Source organism: Mugil cephalus, chromosome 17, assembly GCF_022458985.1.
Source record: "Mugil cephalus isolate CIBA_MC_2020 chromosome 17, CIBA_Mcephalus_1.1, whole genome shotgun sequence".
Taxonomy (NCBI): Eukaryota; Metazoa; Chordata; class Actinopteri; order Mugiliformes; family Mugilidae; genus Mugil; species Mugil cephalus.
Genome location: NC_061786.1, coordinates 7,145,035 through 7,164,816, shown reverse-complemented (window position 1 = coordinate 7,164,816; position 19,782 = coordinate 7,145,035). Strand labels below are relative to the sequence as shown.

At 43.1% G+C, this 19,782-nt stretch overlaps 4 protein-coding genes across 5 annotated transcripts; 1 reads left to right on the top strand and 3 right to left on the bottom strand.

Annotated features, from left to right (window-relative positions):
* Window positions 1-382: 382 nt before the first annotated feature.
* On the top strand, window positions 383-3,687 carry hmgcl (3-hydroxy-3-methylglutaryl-CoA lyase). The gene is made up of 9 exons (XM_047611405.1): window positions 383-552; window positions 762-845; window positions 1,021-1,128; window positions 1,253-1,348; window positions 1,489-1,637; window positions 1,718-1,781; window positions 1,885-2,073; window positions 2,177-2,302; window positions 2,924-3,687. Exons 1-9 carry the CDS (start codon window positions 457-459, stop codon window positions 3,023-3,025), a joined length of 1,014 nt encoding a protein of 337 aa, XP_047467361.1. The 5' UTR covers window positions 383-456; the 3' UTR covers window positions 3,026-3,687.
* An 896-nt stretch (window positions 3,688-4,583) lies between these two features.
* Window positions 4,584-7,414, bottom strand: gjb3 (gap junction protein beta 3). The gene is made up of 2 exons (XM_047611407.1): window positions 7,251-7,414; window positions 4,584-6,616 (listed from the first exon to the last, which is right to left on the bottom strand). The coding sequence occupies exon 2, from the start codon at window positions 6,544-6,546 to the stop codon at window positions 5,671-5,673; it is 876 nt and encodes a 291-aa protein (XP_047467363.1). The 5' UTR covers window positions 6,547-6,616; window positions 7,251-7,414; the 3' UTR covers window positions 4,584-5,670.
* Window positions 7,415-11,188: 3,774 nt separating this feature from the next.
* Window positions 11,189-13,318, bottom strand: gjb10 (gap junction protein beta 10). 2 transcript variants are annotated; one of them, XM_047611662.1, is made up of 2 exons: window positions 13,163-13,318; window positions 11,189-12,761 (listed from the first exon to the last, which is right to left on the bottom strand). In XM_047611662.1, the coding sequence occupies exon 2, from the start codon at window positions 12,665-12,667 to the stop codon at window positions 11,879-11,881; it is 789 nt and encodes a 262-aa protein (XP_047467618.1). In that variant the 5' UTR covers window positions 12,668-12,761; window positions 13,163-13,318; the 3' UTR covers window positions 11,189-11,878. The 2 variants fall into 2 exon arrangements, with proteins under 2 accessions (XP_047467618.1, XP_047467619.1); XM_047611663.1 differs by having other exon boundaries at window positions 11,189-12,724; window positions 13,163-13,304.
* A 261-nt stretch (window positions 13,319-13,579) lies between these two features.
* On the bottom strand, window positions 13,580-17,793 carry ppie (peptidylprolyl isomerase E (cyclophilin E)). The gene is made up of 10 exons (XM_047611661.1): window positions 17,678-17,793; window positions 17,173-17,271; window positions 17,011-17,054; window positions 16,017-16,043; window positions 15,822-15,903; window positions 15,617-15,723; window positions 15,252-15,375; window positions 14,963-15,148; window positions 14,723-14,865; window positions 13,580-13,778 (listed from the first exon to the last, which is right to left on the bottom strand). The coding sequence occupies exons 1-10, from the start codon at window positions 17,706-17,708 to the stop codon at window positions 13,710-13,712; spliced, it is 912 nt and encodes a 303-aa protein (XP_047467617.1). The 5' UTR covers window positions 17,709-17,793; the 3' UTR covers window positions 13,580-13,709.
* Window positions 17,794-19,782: the final 1,989 nt, after the last annotated feature.

Sequence of the window (19,782 nt, the reverse complement as noted above, 5' to 3'; positions counted from 1 at the left end):
TATTTTTGTTTTCCTGTGTGAATAAAAATGGTCTGATTAAAGTCATACAGTTAATTTAGGGCATCAGTTATAAAGGGGCACACATAATAATATAATTTAAAATAAAAAACAAAACAAAACAAAAACGTTTTTAGAGCAACTCTTTGTTGCCACACTAGGAAAAGCTTAGGAGGCTAAGTTACAAAAAAATAAAAACAAAAATAAATAAATAAATTGCTAAAATTCACTGTTGGTTGTTGATTCACTCGTTTACAGTCGTGGAAATAATTAGTACCGACTTTTTTTTATCCTTTAACGATTCTTATCACCCGTGCAGTCGTTGAGATTTTCGTTTCATTGATTGCTTTCAATACCAATTCCCTGCCTGTAGATGGCGCCCTCGCGGTGCTCTCAGCTCAGCGCTCCTCCGCTTCCGGGGAACATAAAACGTGACGTCAGAAGAGAGGCTGGAGCATCATGGCGGTCGTCCTGAGACTGGTCAACAGAAGTGTTTTGAGTTCGGGTATGGGTCAGCATTACCTGGCGTTCAGCTCCGCGGCGAACGTGAACGCAGTGAGTTTTATTTTGCTTTTGTGTTTTCTGCTGGGGCGTTTTTTGCTGTGGAAACTGTGTTTACACGATAGCTGTTAACGCCCTCTACGGGCCTGCTAGTTACGTTAGGTACACGACGAGAAAGTTGGACACTTTTTGTTTAGTTTGAACGGGTCGGCTATTTCTAATTTAACGCTGTTTGTCACTTCTGTGTTTGTGTGTGTTTTTAGGCTGGTGTGAGAGCAGGTCATGCTCTTCCAGCGAAGGTGAAAATAGTGGAAGTGGGACCCAGAGATGGTCTTCAAAATGAGAAGGTAATATTATGTCATTTATTCGCATTACAACTCAAATTCCCTAGTTTAGCCTTAAAACTGTTCAGGAGAGACAGTATTAGTAGCACCATAGCATAGCTGAGAAAATAACGTTGTGTGTTACGGTCTGTCAGTGTGTATCTTGTTCATCTTGTTGTGTTATTGTTTCCATTTTCAGACGATTGTACCGACGGAGGCTAAGATTAACTTGATCAACATGTTGTCAGAATCGGGGCTTTCTGTCATCGAGGCCACCAGCTTTGTTTCTCCAAAATGGGTTCCACAGGTGAGTATGTTTCCCTCGTGTGGAACACACCTCTCCGTGGGCTGCACAGAAACCGCAGTGTGTATAGGAATGAATGTTGTCTGTTTTCTTCTCCTCTGACTGGTTTCTGTTGCCCACATGTCAGATGGCAGACCAGATGGAGGTCATGAAGGGCATCAGGAAGAAACCAGGAGTGTCTTATCCGGTCCTTGCCCCCAACCTTAAAGGTTTCCAGGCTGCCGTGAGTGTCAAACATCATATTCCAGCACGTTTTACCAGCAGCTACATAGCTATGCTGCATGCCCAGCTTCCTGTGAACGTGGTGCTTAAAACGTTTCAGAGCTCAGCTATGCTTAAACAAAATGGTTTTATTTACTGCAGGTGAAGGCAGGAGCGTCGGAGGTAGCCATATTTGGTGCTGCGTCTGAAATGTTCAGTAAGAAGAACATAAACTGCTCCGTGGACGAGAGTTTACAGCGCTTTGACGAGGTTATGGCCGCAGCTAAGGAGGCCGGCGTGCCAGTTAGAGGGTAAGATTCCTTTCGGTTTCCCTTTCAGCCGCAAGCAAACCGTCAACCGTTTTAATCTTTCTCGTTTCCTGTCACCACAGTTACGTCTCGTGTGTCGTCGGGTGCCCGTATGAGGGGAAGGTGGCGCCTGAAAAAGTCGCCTATGTGAGTGCTGACGTGATGTTATTCACGTTATTTAAATGAGCAACAGTCTGTGATTCTTACACAAAGGTGCAAGTGCCGTAACCAGTGAAGCTTTGTCCCGCAGGTAGCAAAGCGTCTCTACTCCATGGGCTGCTATGAGATCTCTCTGGGGGACACCATCGGAGTAGGGACTCCTGGCAGCATGACCGCGATGCTGGAGGCGGTGAGCAGAGAGGTGCCACTCAGTGCTCTGGCAGTGCACTGCCATGACACCTACGGCCAGGCTCTGGCTAACATCCTGGTAGCCTTACAGGTCCGGCTCGATTCTCATTATAGTAATGTATTTCTTAAATAACACAAACATATAATAGGATGTCCACATTGTTGATCTGATTTTGAATTTCTGTGTTTTTCAGATGGGAGTCAGTGTGGTGGACTCGTCAGTAGCTGGACTGGGTGGCTGTCCCTATGCACAGGGGGCCTCTGGGAATGTCGCGACTGAAGATGTAGTCTACATGTTGCACGGACTTGGGATCCAGACTGTAAGAAGCCACACTTTATTTTCTTAAGATTATGCCATTGTGTTCTCTATCTGTCTGAACTGGAACGGGTAAAAAAGCATTCGGTTTCTCTGCTTGGAAAGCCCTCCAATCTGAACTAAAAATATCAGAACTTGTTTCATTGGAAGCATATTTTAAGCTCTATTTTAAGAAACCGTCAAGATAAATCTTTTGAACAGTGCCTATATTCTTAATTTGTTACTGTATCTATTACTGCTGCACTTTATACTTCGTATTTACCCGCACTTTAGTATTTTTATATTTTAATGGTTTTTGTGTAGGATTTTTTTGCTGCTTGTTTGTTGTTGTTGTTCGTCTGTCTTGATTGTTATGGCGTGTGCTGCTGCCTTCTTGCCCAGGTTATCCTTGCGAAAGAGGTCTTGATCTCAATGTGGTTTTTATCTGGTTAAATAAAGGTTATAAATAAGAATAAATCTATCTATCTATCTAGCGATCTGTGTACCTACTTTGGATCTTGTGTGAGAAAAATGTTCATGACTGCGTTAAACGCGTCAGTCTCGTCCGAAAAATACTAAACCGTGGACACTGATCAGACACCGAACTGCTCGGATTTGACTCTTTGACTTTCTTCCCTCATCTCAGGGGGTGGACCTCTCAAAGCTCATGGACGCTGGCGCTTTCATCTGTCGGACCCTCAACAGAAAGACCAGCTCCAAAGTGGCACAGGCCTCCTGCAAGTTGTAGACAAGTAACGTCGTTTCACGCACCGCAACATGACCATGTAACCGGGAACTATCATCTTCTGTAGGCTCCGTTCTCCATGTTTCAGTTGTAATTTATTTGTTGATTTGTCCTCTATGAAAATATTTAATAATTGATGGTATTGACCCTTTTCTCTGTTCACTACATGATAGCGTTTCTGAAATGGTGCCTTATGTAGGGTCCCTCCAATTATGCAGATCACATTTGTTTAAAATGATGCCTTCACTTGTTTTTATTTTTACGCTGGACTTCGATGACATTCTGGGAAGTGGGTCAACCCAAGTGAAGCACAGGCTTTGTTCATGATATTAAATTATTGTGTGTGTAAATGTCCCTGGGATGGATGAACTCACTGTTGATGTCAGTGCTGACAGAAGTGTTGTTTTTTCATTGCTATCATCCACTGTAGGCAAGTCGTCAGTCTTCAAATGGATTGTTTTTACAGGAAGCATCTGTGAAAATCTTTTGTCCTTGTGAACTTGGGCATTGTTCTCATGTGGAAAATGTTACCTTTAATTTTTATTTTTTTTGTTTATTATTAGTAGTTTTACTTCAACACATTTATTTATTTTAAAATATGACACTTTATAACCATCGTGTACATACAGGTTGGGAGTTTCAATAATAAATAATTATTTCTTTAAGCAAATGTGTCGCTGATCATAATTTTCCACCTTTCATATGGTCAGTCGTGTATCTGTCAGCGTGAATTGAAATCAGCTTTGACCATAAAAGGCAAATCGCGTAAGTGAGAGTTGTGCTTTTATAGCCTCCATAGTCTCTGCTTGTACAAATGATTCAGAATAAACAAATACTTTGCTGCACCTTTTGAAACCTGACTGGCAAGTCTGACGGGCCCACTGAGATTCTTACAGCGGGTGCTCCCAGCACAACATCTACAAGCATCATACAATCTTTGTTGTAAACAAAAATAAACATGTCACGGTGATTAACAATGAACACCTCATAACTGACATGGAGGCCTAGTTATTGATAGATGCAGGAAATGTAGTTATGAGTCAACAGCAGTGGAAAATTATTATAATAAACTTCACAGAGGGAGGGACAAGGGATTGTCACGTCGCTTGGTGACGTTTCACCATTTATCTTTATCTGTGGATGCGGGTGCATCTGAAACTCACCTGACTGGGGTCTACAACACCCCGGCACGTTTTCCAGTCTTTTAAGAGTGGAGGAAAACATTTGGATGCGGTACAAAAGTGAACCTTAAACTAGTTTTCCAAACAGGAATCATATTCCAAAACAAATTTAACATAGATGAGATGAGATGAGAGTTATAAACTGGTTTCAGGAACAAGACCACGGCTCACGTATCTCTCTTTTTGGTTTCTTCTTCCTTCTTCCATGACAATAATCAGATGAACCAAAGCCTCCCAACCTGAATCTCGCTTCCTGTGTTCCCCCCTTCCCCCTAAGGGTATCATCTCCTTCGCATTCAACCTCATTCATCCCTTCACTTCAACCACTCTCACCCTGAATTAATTAGTGGGGGGAAAAAAAACATTACTGCAACACCAAATACAACACATAGATTTAATATATTTACATTTATAAAAAAAAAAAAAAAAACCATAGAGATGAAATATTAAGTGCAGAAAATACTTTTCCATCTGATGTCCACAATGGTGAGCCAAAGTTTTTTGACTCACAACAACAACAGCAACAAAACAAAATCCTAAAAAGTAGTAAAATGTGCCGTCTACTTGTTCCCTCACTCCCTCCACTGTTTCCAGCTCTACCAACACAGAATTATACAGCAGCATTCCTTTCAACTTATTTAAATCAACAGTGGTCCTGGATCAGGCGAGATTGTGTACAAGCATGTCAAAACACAGGCACTCTATGTACAACGTGTGGCTGCCTGAAGCCCTGCGAGTACCCCGGGCAAGGTTTCAGATGAAGCAAAGCAACAATATATGCGTTTTTGATCTGTATTTGGTCTTATATGAGAAATAAATGCGACAAAACCTCATTTTGTGACAGTTTGCACACCTTCAAGTATCACCGTGGAGCATCCAAGCTCCAGTCCAGAATTGTTTACCAAGTCCTTAACTGACTTTGGGCTTACCATGGCATAATATTGAGACAACGACATCATGATATGAGTTAGAATTAAACATAGGAGATCACTGAAGCGTTCGAGAAACACTCAGTAACAATGGAGCGCTCAGACACACCACTGTAGACACTGGTAGGGCGGATGAATACCTCTACCAGGTGTGTCCAGCCTCCTCGTGTCACAATTTCCGTGTCAAAACTGAAATCACAAAAAAGGCCGGGCCTCTCTCCTGGAATGTTTTAATAGAGGTGACGCTGAAAAGGCACATACTCTACCGCAATCAAAAACCATACAACGGCAACCAATCATTTTGGCTCCTCTTGACTTGTAAATATTGTGGGTGTTGACTTGGAAACGTGAAAAGTCCATACGCTTCTTGAGAGTTATAGACACAAGGGCCCACAGGATGAATCTAGTTATGATGAGTCAACCTCCAGGCTCTGACACACAGCTCATGGCTCATAGTTCTGAGTCTGCTTTTTTCAGGTCACTAGAATCCAACCTGTATTGAGCTGTTGGTCATTGTTGTTCCCAATATTAGCCATGATTATGTAGCGGTGCTCAGGTTGGGAGCAGAGGCCCGAATCTTCTCCTCAAGTTTCAGCGCAGACGGCTTGTAGGAAGACTTGAACGCCACGCTCCTGAAGGACGGAGGCTTGTCCTTGAAGTCGAGCCTCGACGTGGTTCGGTCGCAGTTGTTGAAGGGGTCGTCGTTGTAGTCATTGTGGTCGTTGTGGTGCACGGCAATGTTGTGGTTGCGCCTTTTCATCTTGTTTGCGCATCGCACGATGCGCTTGGAGATGAGATAAATGATCTCACAGATGTTGAGGATGATGCAGAGGGCCGAAGCTCCGACCATGAAGTACGTGAAGACCTTCTTTTCAGTCGGGTGGCCGATGTAGCAGTCCACCTGATTGGGGCAGGGCGACACCTCGCACTTGACCAGCCTTGGCAGGTAGAAGCTGTCGTAGACCCGGTGGAGAATGTAGAGGAAGGCGACCTCGATGCCCGTCTTGACGAAGAGGCTGATCAGATAGGTCCACCACAAGCCCCCGTGTTTCTTCCCCGTGTTGTTGTACAGCTTGCTGTCTTCGCCGTACTTGGCTTTGTGCTTCCGCTCGCGGTCGTCGCGGTACGCCACGTGCATCACCACCATGAAGGACGGGCAGGTGACGAAGATGAGCTGCAGGGCCCACAGGCGGATGTGGGAGATGGGGAAGAAGTGGTCGTAGCAGACGTTGGCGCAGCCGGGCTGCTTGGTGTTGCAGTCGAAGTCCTTCTGCTCGTCACCCCAGACTCGCTCCGCCGCCACCACGTATACCATCACCCTGAACACAAACACCACTGACAGCCATATCCGGCCAAACGCCGTGGAGTACTTGTTCACCCCACTGAGGAGGGCTTGGAAGGTTTTCCAGTCCATGTCTCTGGCTGGTAGTCAAAAATCTTTTCTTTGGAATTCTTCTCGTAACGGTGGTAGATAATCTACAGACCTGTATGAGGGACAATGAAGAATGGAAGTAAATTAACTCACATATCTCAAGCGCTTCAGCAAGTTTTGAAACATCACAAACAAAACCGCTTTTACTTTTAATTCACAAATCCATCTCCCAGGGCTGGCTCGTTGTAAAGGAAAAAAAACATCCCCTAAACATAATTTATAAGAAACAACCACTAAGACAGTTCCAAGTAGGCCCCAAGCAGAACTGCTCACTGAGGAAACGAGTTGGACAACGTTAAAAACACACCCATGACTTTTGTCTTCTTTTGTAAAGCAGTATACCTGTTTAGAAATCTGTATGTGAACACATTTAAGGAAAAACAGCCTCCAACTGCGTGTCCGTTCATTTAGAAAATCAGTCATTTCAAACATTTCAATATGTGTGTGTCTACAACAGCCTTTTACGCACGGACAGCTCGAGCTACTTGGACACATTTTCGTGGCGAGTCAGGCTCGAAAACAGTGTTCATCGTACGTATAGTTCCGGCACAGTGAAAATCAGCTCGGACCACATTCCCTTCCATTTGGCTAAAACGCAAACCGATTTGCGAAATGTATCCTGATCTTAGACGGGCGAAAAGAACTTAGTTAAAAGAAAGAGTTAAAAGAACCTAGTTTTCACTTACCAAAAAAGAATGAATCCATTATTAGCTGCGGATAAAAACTGTATACATGTATATCCGTTGGATTTCTCGGCCCTTTACGGTCGCTTTGGTCCCTTAACGCACAGATTTGGTCCCACTCGACAGGTAGAGGAGCGCAGTGTGTAAAGAAATGCGCCAGCGTCAGTGGGTGTGGTTAAAGAAGAAAGTCTTCAGTTGCTACAGATGTTGCTTTTTCTCCCTCCCTCTCTCTCTCTCTCTCTCTCTCTCGCCAGCGCGATAAATTGATTCAATATTTATGCGGTTATTATGTTAGTTCATAGAAGCAGTCTGCGGATACCTTGAATAGGATGCGGAGGTGGGCCTGCACTTGAGCGATAGGCATGGAGCCAGGTTAATAAATGAAACTGTGATTTTTAAGGTCACGCTGTGTCTGCATCTGGCAAACTATGGACTACTTTGTGAGGGTCTGAATTAACATAAAGAACAGGTCACAAAAGGGACATTAGATTAAAAAAAAAAAACGGTATACAACCCTAGGCCAAGATGTATTCAGCAGCTTAAGACCTTTCAGTCAGTCAGTGTTACATGGGACAAACACCTTGGAACGTTTCAGGGGCAACAGGCTTTGCTTCATTGTTGCCTTGTTCCGTGTTTCCAGGAACAGACACTCTCCCTGTCTTAACATGTTCTGACTACTTCGCTGGTGTAGGTGGAAGGACACACCCTGGGCTGCACAGTATTTTTTTGTTTTGTTTTGTTTTTTTGTCATGCTGATTCTGATTATTTTTGTTCCGAGTTCCCAAAACTATGACAAGCAGGGGGAAAGAATTGTTTTAAACTGAATACTTCCCTGTCCCTTTCTTAATTAATTTACGTAGTTTAGAATTCAGACCTCATTTCCTTGATCCTCCTCGTTAAATGAATGCAGTAATGTGAACTTTTGCTTCTGTTTTATGCAACTGTAAGACAAGATTGCTTTTCCTTCATCCTTTTCAAACCCGTGGTCTACTCAGGTGACACTGTCGCCATTCACAAACTCCCAGTGCTCACGAGCTCATCTTCATTGCTTGTCCATAAGCTGTGGCTTTTGTCTCCGCTTTATCACCTGTCCTTTGAACTAGGCTAATTTTTCTTACACTTTATACGGGTGTGTACGTCAAACACACCTAATGTTGTCGTGAAAGCAAAAAGAAGAAAAAGAAAGCTCCCACAGCAGCTTTTCTAACTTTAACTGCAAGATGGCGAGTGCATTGAAGGCGACTGCATATCTGCCTGTTTGTAGTACCAGGGCAGGGCCACAACTTGCCCGTTCTTGCACAACGTCTGCATTCAGTCATTGTGTTCATCGTCACATTTATTCACGGTGTTCACACACAATGTCTTGACGGGTTTGGTTGGACTCCAAACATAGCCCAAACGTCCTGAGGTGATGAGGATCTCTTCTTAAACATTTCTAAGAACATATGGAGAAGATACAGTTCTCTGAAACAACGGGCACAAACTGAAACCTGTCTTGATAATTAGGCCGCATTGGTATTTGTTTTCCCTTCGCTGACGAGGATGTAGACGGTAAATCAAACTGTTCTGGAACAAGGCTGAAACACGGGCCCCCACAAATAATAAAATGACCATCTGAATGTTTTTTTAGGAAGCGTTTGTTTCAGATGTTACGGCGTTATTATCAATTGTGCAAAACTGATAAATATTTATATATTTACAAAAGGTTTCTTTTGTCTAAAACTCAAGGCACACTGTTGTAGTTGGAATCTAAGTGACATATATAACATCTTGAAGTCTTTGACTGCCACATGTGTTTGAAGGAAAGTCATTGTGCTGTTGGATGCATCAGCACACACACATCAGTAAAATTTTGACCAGTTTGGTAAAAGAATTTCCTTAGATGGGGGACAAGGTGCATAAAGGTTCAGTCAGTCTGCCGGTGACACAGCTGGTAGACGCATATGACTCACCCTTTGCCAGTTTGCAAGTCTCAACAAGATGTGACAAGACAACAGGATCAAGACACCACTTTTCACTTCAGGCATTGGGTAGCAAAGGAAATGTACCGGAATGGAGAAAGATTTGATCAGGCCGTAAGCATACCCCGGAGGATCTGACTAGTGATAGGGATTTTTGGTGAATTTGTGCCTCCACAGGCTCAAACACAGAGTCAACAACAATCACAGGGCATATAAGGCCAGCAGGTATCTCGCTAACAATTCACGTAACCCAGGCTGCAGTGCCAACTGGGCGAGCCCCCTTTTGAGTTGAAAACCTTCAGAGGGAAGGTTCAGTTTCTTTCAAGAGAAGTTCCCAAATCCACAGTATTACTAACAACAGGTAGCGGTTGGAACGCCCTGGGTTGGTAGAAGCCAAGCAATGAAGTCCTATGGATGGGTGGATGGGGTCAGCAGCGAAACACAGCTGATGCACTGTCCTCTTCAAAGGCACCAGAGTCCATTGACAGAAACCTACATTTTGCCTTGTTGAAATTATGCGGCAGAGGCTAGTCTACCACCGTGCGACTTCAAATCATTCTGGTCTGAACAAAAGCAAAGGAAGACCAGCAACTCCCATGTCCTGTAACAACGTCCGTGCTTAATCAGAAAAGCCTGTCTGACAGCAAGGTAAACGGAGAGAATACTTTAAATAAACATGTTGTTCACATGGCTAAAGCATGTTTTCATGCTGACCCCACCCACAGCAGTTCATTGCTTGGCTTTGTTGCCGGTGACTCTATCTGCTTCTACGAGGTGCCACACCGACCACCACCCGCTGTAGGTAGTACCCAATACAACGCAACATCAATGAAAGTGAACCACACCGCTAAGACCTTAATTATGTTAGCTTGCGTGTAGCTTATTTGCTGTAAAACTGCGTTTCACAACACTGCTTCTGTTTTCTGTGTTGTGTTGGGCCGAGCTGTAGCTTTTCACCACGGAAGAACCGCAATTGTGCAACCAGCAATTAAAGTCATTCATCATAGATTATCATACATGGGACAAATATTTCATGTCGAGCATATGAAAAGCCAGACAAACAAACAAACTAAAAAGATCCGAACTGCTTTTGAAACAACACAAATCTGTAGATTTAATTGTCATACAAAACAATGTAGGACAGTGCAGGGGCCAGTCTAAAAGTGATCATTAAACCATTAGGGATCCCATGACTCAACAAACTCGCGGAAACACGCAGATTAAAAAAAAGCATGTGTTTCCTCCTGTGGTATCTGGACAATCACATGTCACATTTTGTGCCTAGGTGGAACAAAAAACACACTCACAGATTAACAAGTCTCTCACTGGTTGATAGATTTCACTGGAAGCCCTGTTCACCGAAATCCTCTTTAATGGTGGCAATGAACTGTTAACAGTGGCGCCTGCAGATTATCCTATCAGTTTGTGGAATGCCATTTTCCTGTTTGAGATCTGTAAACATCACTCTTTATTGTGTGGTGGTGCCTAGGTAGAGGAAATATACCTCGAAAGAGCAAACTGGGGGGGAAAAAACATCTGGAAGTCCCAAAGCTAAAATGAGAGGAAATTAGTCTTCTCACTCACACAACATCTCTGTTTTGGCATGTGTGGGAGATAGGTCTGGAAATAAGTCATTCAGAGCCAGGCAAATTCCTGCGCTGGGCGGATCACTCGTCATCACAGATGAATCGGACCAACGGCTGAGACTCCTCCTCTGCCCTCTTCTAAGTACCAATCAACCTAAACAATGAAGGAGTTGCTCATAGCAACAGTGGAGGGAGGAAGGGCGTAATGAACCACATGGAAAAAGTGGAAGGAAAAAGAAAAGTCTGAGCCTTTTCAGTGCACGTGCAAAGTCAACAAATCCTTTTAGGTAGGCTTATTGTGCCCTGTAGTTTAGTGTGTGTTTATTAAAATTACACTACAATTAGTGTAGATAGACCTCAATAAATTCTCTTACTTCTCATTGAAACAGACACGTTTTCAAAAGTCAAAAATAATAATCTTTAATAAAAAAAAACATAGACAGATATGCAGTTAGACTGCACCCAGATGCTGTGAAACATATACATCCTGATACTAATAACAATTCTGTTTATATAACTGTCTTTGGACTTGTTTGCACTACACCGGGAGTAAACACAAAGTGGTTTCAACATTGGCAGCAAAAACAGACAGTAACGTGCACAATCTTTCCACGATAAATTACACAAAGTACAGTAATCCCGAAGAGTCCACACTCGAGCAAAAGCAAAAGACTCGGTGCAGTCTGGGTTAAACTTTCTGAGGCTGGCCTTGAGCAGGGGGAAAATTTTACACAGAAAACCACATGTGTTTGTGGAGCCATCCAAACCATCGGGTGACTCATATAATTGATGTCAGGGCTAAGTCTGACTTTGCTTGGTGCTCGCTTTTACTCTTTGCTGTAGAACTTCATCTGTAAAACAGCAAATCTCTGTAAATACACACGACAATGCACACATTCCAGAGCAATGACACATTCATGTTGGAGCATTTCAACCTGTCCAACAGCAAAGAACTAACATTATAGTTCAGTCTCTAGTACGTTTCTTTCAATAAGTCTTTCAAGGAAGTTGCCTGTGTAGTGAGGGAAACAGCTTTCCCACGTCTTTGTTTTTTCACAAAGTCTTTTCCTATAGTCTCTGTATCTCAAGACATAGCAACACTGTACGCTGGCGCAGGGGTTTTGGGGATTTTGTCCGTCACCTTTAGATTGTTAGACTCCATCAGGCTGCTGCCGCTGGACATGTTGTTGGTCGTGATGTGGCGGGAGTGATGGATTGAGGTAAAACACTCACGGCAGCGTTTGCCGACCAGGTAGAGGATTTCAAAAATGGAGAGCAGGATGCAGGCCAAGCTGGTTACCACCATGAAGATGGCGAAGATTCTCTTCTCAGTAGGCCGTGCGATGAAACAGTCCACCGTGTTGGGACAGGGCTTCTCCTTACACTTGATGAGCGAGGGGAAGTCGTAGCCCTCGTAGATGTGGTAGAGGAGATAGACGAAAGTGGCGTCCACACCTACTTTGAAGACCAGGGTGAGGACGTAGGTCCACCACAGGCCCCCGCGCTTCTTTCCGGTGTCCTTGTAGAGACGCCGGCAGTTGTCCCCGTACTTGAGGCGGTTTTTCCGCTCCCTGTCCTCCCTGTAGGCGACGTGCATGACTACCAGGAGTGAGGGGCAGGTGACGAAGATGAGCTGCAGGGCCCAGAGTCTCACATGGGACACGGGGAAGAAGTGGTCATAGCAGACGTTGTGGCACCCCGGCTGAGCCGTGTTGCACTTAAAGTCTTTCTGCTCGTCCCCCCACACCTTCTCCGCAGCCACCACAAACACCATCACCCTGAAGAGGAAGACAATAGAGAGCCACACTCTGCCAAAGGCTGTGGAGTATTTGTTAACTCCACTGAGGAGGCCCTGGAGGAATGCCCAGTTCATGACGAGGTTTGTTCAGTCTGCCTTCTCTTCCTGCTGATAGAAGACAGCTCTTTTCGGCTGAAAAGACACAGATAAACTTCAGGTACCTATCAGCCTGAAACGAGAAGATCATAACGCAGATATATAAAAGGGGTGAAAAGACAAAGAAACAATGTGACATATGACTGAGTCAAAGTATAAATTCACGCGTTTACAAAGAGCTTAGGCAAAAATAAAAGGGGTCCGAAATGTAGAATTAACACTAATGTGACAACAGTCTTTAATGTAACGCGATCACTTCCATTTATAAAAGCAGTAATTTTTCTGTGCGCCCGCGTGGAGAAAGTCTGACATCACGAACTCAAATTTGCCGTTCGCTTCACGAAAACACTTAAACCTTCTACAGTCCGCGCGCAATTGCGCATATCCAAAACACCCCAGATTTGAATCTACTACAACAAATTCGCATTGCGACCTATGCCGACAACATTCATGGACACAAAGTTGAATACTTACAATTTAAACGGCGTTGTTGTGGTTCGGAATCGGAGCGGAGTCTTAGGATGAACCTCCGCGGTGAGAATCTCAGTAGATTTCCCAACTTCGGGAGTGGAGGGGGTGGAGTTCCCAAACATGTCTTCTACTCATTCAACCTGCTCAGGTGTGGCTTGTCTTTTCTTCCTCGCGAACAACTTGTTCAACCAAGTAACAGAGCATTCATTACACGAAGATAATTTTCCGGTTTAGACTGGTCTGGGAAATCTGTGAAACGTGACCAAAACGTTGTTTTTACACACACTGATGGGATGAAATGATTTTTGGATAGCCCAATAGAACACTACCACTTAAAACTTTTTATTTATTTATTATTTTTTTCTGTAATCATAGAGGAATAAGACAGAGTTCAGCAAAACAGCTCAAAGAACAACATCATTCCTTATAAAAATGTTTATTGAAATATTTACATTGCAGAAGGTGTGAGCTCAAAGTACGAAACAAAACGGACACGCTCTTGGTCTTAGACATACACACACTCAAAACAAGCACACATTGTCTTTTCCGATCACACATATTCTCCACAGTCTGAAATGATCACTTTTTGCTTCGGCTTCCCGTCTTTAGTCCCCTGAGCCTGCAGAGAGAAAACAGATTTAAGCGATGGGTGTGACAAAACACAAATAGGTGCAACTATGACAGCGTGATGTTCCACTTCCATGTTTGAATGAAATAATAAAATTAAGATTTTCAGCTTTTGGGTTACAGAAGGCTGTAAACGAAAGATTTAACGCCATTAAACAGCAAAATAGGCGGCGCGAGACACGGTGTCTCCCCAGTTTTTAGTACCTCAATCAATCATTGTGTCTATTTTGCTCACTCAGCTGTATATATGGTTTCATCTGTACATATATACCACACTATTTATGTTACATGCACTTACTGCTTTTTACACTTCTGGTTAGATGTTGAACTGCATTTATTTTGTTGCTCTGTGCCTTTACATGTGTAATGACAAAGAAGCTGAATGTATTAGTCTGCTGAAATTTATGGACATGACAGACCAGGCTAAAAATCAATATTGAACGTCTGGTCTTCTGGCCCTCTGGCAGCTCCGCCTCTTCTGAGCTCGAGCTCTTTTAAGATGGACTGAGGTGGAGTGGAAAGCTGCCCCATGGTCAACACACAAATCAAAATCTGCGATTCACGGTGGCATTAAAGTGCTCGAGGTACGGCCACACCTGTGGTACCGCACAGCATTGTTGTGTTTTAGAGTGCTGCCAAGCGTGCCAAATCCTCTTCTTTCCTTATGTAATCATGACAATGCCAAATCACATTCGACACGTAGTACAATAGCATAGCTCCATATTAGTCAGGTCCGGCGCTTTCAAAGTACAAGGACAATAGAGGATGCTGAAACCGTACATCAAACATGAGGCTACAGTGGCTTGTGTCTCAGTTCCATCAGTGTCGGTAAACAAAAACTTCTTCCAACATTTTAAAAAAAAAATTCATAAAGACACTTGGTGTCTTTATACGATGACATACCAGGTTTAAATGATTTCTTGCCTCATCTCTTACCTCCATTGCTCGGAGCACATCCATCCCCTCCACCAGCTCTCCAAACACCACGTGTTTGTTGTCCAGCCAGTCTGTTTTATCGGTGGTGATAAAGAACTGCGAGCCGTTAGTGTTTGCCCCAGAGTTGGCCATGGAGAGCTGCCCTGTGATCCCGAGAAACAAAGTATAGACAGTGAACCCAAGGGCTCCCAAACAGAAACCTCACTCATTTCACCACGACCCCTGAGAGCTCCTGCTTACCTGGAGCCGTGTGTTTGAGGACGAAGTTTTCATCGTCAAACTTCCGGCCATAGATGGACTTCCCGCCGGTGCCGTTGTGGTTGGTGAAGTCGCCTCCCTGGCACATAAACTGGGGGATGATGCGGTGGAAGCTGCTGCCCTTGTAGCCAAAGCCCTTTTCATGTGTGCACAAGCAGCGGAAGTTCTCTATGTAAAAAAAAATAAACAAATACAAAAGACGTTAATTAGTTTTAGGGGTGTGTTACGAAGCTAGGTGCTGAGAGAAAATGCAGCACTTGTAGATACAGACCTACTGTCATGGGGACAACGTCAGCCCGGAGGAGGAAGCGCAGCCTCCCCGCTGGCTTGTTGCCGATCTTTATGTCCATGTAGACCTGAGGATTTACTCTGCCCTTTTTAGCGGGGGGCTCAGACTGTAAAAACAAATCACAACACTTAATATTTCAGCATATTTAGAGTCGAGACCCCACAACTGTCAAGTGCTATGTTTCCCGCTGCACATGGGTGAATGGCTTGTATGTTCTGGGTGAGGAAGGTGGAGTCTGTCGTTTGTTGTGGTCGCGAGAAGCTTCGAGTTAAGTCACATAAAACGAACAGCTGTCGTCGTAGTTACTGGACTAACAACAACGCAGGATACAAAGAAAGCCCCCGCACCTCATCTGCTGCAGTGCTGCCCGCCTCTCCAGCCGCCGCCGCCTCGGCCTCAGCCTCCTCCATGGTCTTCCCTGAAAACTTCTTCAACCAGTCATCATCAGACCACACTGAGGGAAAAACAGAGTTAAAGTCAGTAAAAATAATAGGATTTAAATTTCAGAGGCTACGCCATTTATGAGCCTTTTTATTTTTTTAAATCAATTACCTGGTCGAGAAGAACCTTCTTTGATTCTCATGGGCTTGGCGATGTTGACACGGATCGTCCGACCAAAAAGTTCAGACTCGTTCTAATAGCAAAAAACACAAAAAAAAACAAATTCAAATCAGGAAAATTTTTTGGGAACTTTTGATTAAAGTCACAAAAAGTAGATTTCAGAGACATTAACAAATGTTTAGTTACCATGTTATCAATAGCTGCTGCAGCATCCTGCAAAAGACAAAAAAACGTCAATAGGTTAAATATAGAAAAATGCTACAATCAAGGCCGTAATACACAGATTAGCCATAACTTTATGACCACCTGTCTAATAGACCTGTAGGTCCCCGTTTTGCCCCCAAAATAACTAAACCTATGAAGCTGCGCTGTGACATCTGTCACTAAGACCTTAGCAGCAGATCCACTTAAATCCTGTATGTTTGGGTGGCGGGGGCCTCCGCGGATAGGACTGGTTTGTCCAGCACATTCCACAGATGCTTCATTGCTTGGAGATGTGCAAAATCTTGAAGCCAAGTTAACACCTTGAACCTATTGTTGTGTTCCTCATACCTCTCCTGCATCATCCTGCTGAAAGAGGACACCGCCATCACATTCCACTAAATGCTGCTTGCGGTCCAGTTAAAGTAACATCCATGTGAATAGCAGGACCCAGGGTCTACCAGTAGAACAAAGCCTAAAACAACACCCTGGCCCTGGTTCCCCCGGATTCTTCCCATAGTGCATCCTGGTGCCTATAAGTTTCCCAGGTAAATGGCACCTGATTCATCAGACCAGGCCTCATTCTTCCACTGCTCCATTGTCCAGTTGTGATGCTCACGTGCCCACTGTAGGTGCTTTCAGCAGTGGCCAGCATGGCCTCCCGGAGTGCTGTCTGTGGATACCTATTACCCATGTTTCCTGCTTTCAACACACTGCTTCCATTTCCATTTCCTCCACCAGTCATTCGTCATAATGTTATGGCTGATCTGTGTATGTTGTAGATGCCGATCATGTTTACTCTGATATCCTCCGACTACTATCAACTACATTCCATAGAAGACAGCATTCCAATTAAACACATACAATCTTTTTGGCACTCATTAAAGTAATCATAACAGACTGTTCAATCCATTCATTAATAATGGCATTTGTTGTTACAATCACAGTATTTCATTAGTAGATCATTAACTGGACATACCTCTGCCAGCTCAAATTCAATGAATGCAAATCCTCTGTGCTTTTCTGAAAATTGAACACAACACACAGTTTAATATTTTAGTTAGACAGCCCACAAAGTTCAATGTAGCTGAGAATAACTGCAGCTGTTGCACACATGAAAAGCAGAAATCCTCCATCTTACCCGTCTCATAGTCCAGAGGTATCTGGATGTCTGTAACGTCTCCAAACGGAATAAAAGCAGCATGTAACACCTTCTCGTCCACTTCCTCTGCCAAGCCACCTGACCAGACACATGTACATGATTAAACTCAAATGAAACTCAAACACACAATAACGTGCTGCGTTCAAGGCACAGGAAACCCTCTGCTCTTCAAACATTTTACTCAGCATTTTATTCAAATTCTTTACATTTCATAATATAGCATGATGTAAAATACTTCACAGAAGAAGCCGGGGAATCTGTACGAGGATTAAAATAAGCAACAGTTGCAGTTTTAAGCGGACACGTACCTATTTTGTAGCCTACTTCTCTTTCTAAGAAGTTCGTAAATTTGTTAAAATGTGTTTAATTCATTACTGGTTCCGCTTTCTCTAACTGTTCAGTAATACTGCACCGAACACACCCGCTAGCGATAGTAAAACTACCTTGTTTGAGTGTATTTTTTGCCAAAACTAGAAGAACTTACCGACATAAAGCACTCGTTTGCTGGCCGCCATATTGGATTTAACCCTTCAACTTTGACCCGGGCCGCTTGTCATTGGTGGAGGGAGACTGAAGCCCGCCTCTGTGGTTTAGTGAGCTCCAGCGCCACCTGTTGGAGGACTCCCTCAGTTTGAACAGTCATGTTTTAACATGTTAAAAAGAACACCCAGGCTGCTCCGCCTCTTGTTTAATAAGCCTTTTATCCAATCTTTCAAGAAGTCGAAATTCCTCTTTTAGGCACTGGTTTAAACAATATCACAGAACATATTCATGATGTGAGACAGTGAGTCATCATCAGGACCCTGGTTATTCATTTTATTATTTACACAAGTGCTGATCCCACACTTTCAGTGACCAAATACGTGAAGTTATCGTTTATTGAGACACTTTAATGTTAGTAATGTTAATGTACATTATTGCACCTTATTAATCATTATATGTATATAATTTACTCCTGCCTCCATTTTTTTACTCATACCCTGTAATGTTTTGAAGCCACTACGACCATGCAGTTTCCCTTGTGGATGAATAAAGTCTTAGTTTATTCATGATATTCTTAACGTTACTTCCATGACAACGTTATTTAAAATATTTGACCCTTTCCTTTCACGTTCATTATTGTAATGTCCTAAAAAAAAAAAAAAAAAAGTATATTTTTGATCTAGACAGCTATCAAATCTTTATGGATGTCTCATCTTCTTAAATGTCCTTGCCCCCCACCACTCAACAAATTCATCCAGAGAAAAAACACTGAGGGACGAGGAGCAAGAGCTCTAACTAGAGGTGACTGGAATGTACCAACACGTAAAACTACATTTTTCCCAAATGGCCTTATCTGTAAGAGGAACACATAGCTGGAACAAGTTGCCACCACACATCCAGCACTGTGACAACTATTTACTTTTTAAAAAGAATCTTAAACACTGGTTAAAAATTAATCAGACATGTACTCACATAGCCTAAATAGTTTTCTTAATCTGACGTATGCTGTCTGCGTTCTTGGTTCATGCCTGTTTTGATACTGTCTGTCTGTGTCCTTTTTGGTTTGCGTCAACATTGTCTGTCTGTGTCTTGTTCTGCAATTGTCTGTTATATGATTGTTGTTTTAAAGTCTTCTCTGTGTGTGTTGCGTACCTGCCTTGGGTCCATGGCTGAAAATTAGCATTTGTGCTAAGTCCAGCGCATCTACACTGATGAGTAAGGCATCAGTGTTGATTAATGTGCATTGTCCCAATTCAACAAACTAGTAATAATACTAATAATATCTCAGGTAACCTCTACTTTACGTTGCAGGGAATTTAATACTATCAGCAAATCATATTTGGTGGATTTGTGTTCTCTCTGCTTTATTTGTCTCTCTATCTGCACTCAGTTTGACCTTCAGGAACTTGACAAGAGGCCTAATTCTCCATTTTCCAACTAAACTCACACCTTTCTCTCATTTGTTTAAACACGCCAACAGCTAAATTCCTACCGTTGGGCCTTGAGCAGGCTGTCAGAGAAATAACTGCATGCACGGATGAAATACATCACTCAAAGTCAAACACAAAGCCGTGGGATCACGTTTCTGTAGGAGATTTCATAGAGATAGTCCCAGACTACAACACTTAGGACTGAACTGAACTGAACTGCACAACAACAGGAGTGAATGACGAAACATTTCAAGACCCAACTTTAAAATGTCTGGTGAAAACATGTGAAGAATAATGTATTTTTATTACAACACTAAATTAGAAACAATTTGCCATTTAGCATTTTAGAACTCAATATCATAAAACACGTCAGACCTTGGTGTTGTCGAGTGATGTTCAGTGAAAATGAGCCTAAGGGGTAATTAGGTATAATCATCTTCCCCTGTCTCTTACGTGTGTGAGAGAAAAAAGGCAGACGTTTTCTCTTCCCCTGTTGCTTGTAACAATCCACCGACCAAGCTAAATTTAGCCATTTTAGACAAATAAAACATCAGATAATAAGCTTTACATAAGCTGGTGGTACTTGTGCAAGTATCCTATCAAATATCTTGCTTCTGCTTTTTCTGTTAACTACTCTGAGTCACACGCACACAAACACACACATGCTTAAGCCAGA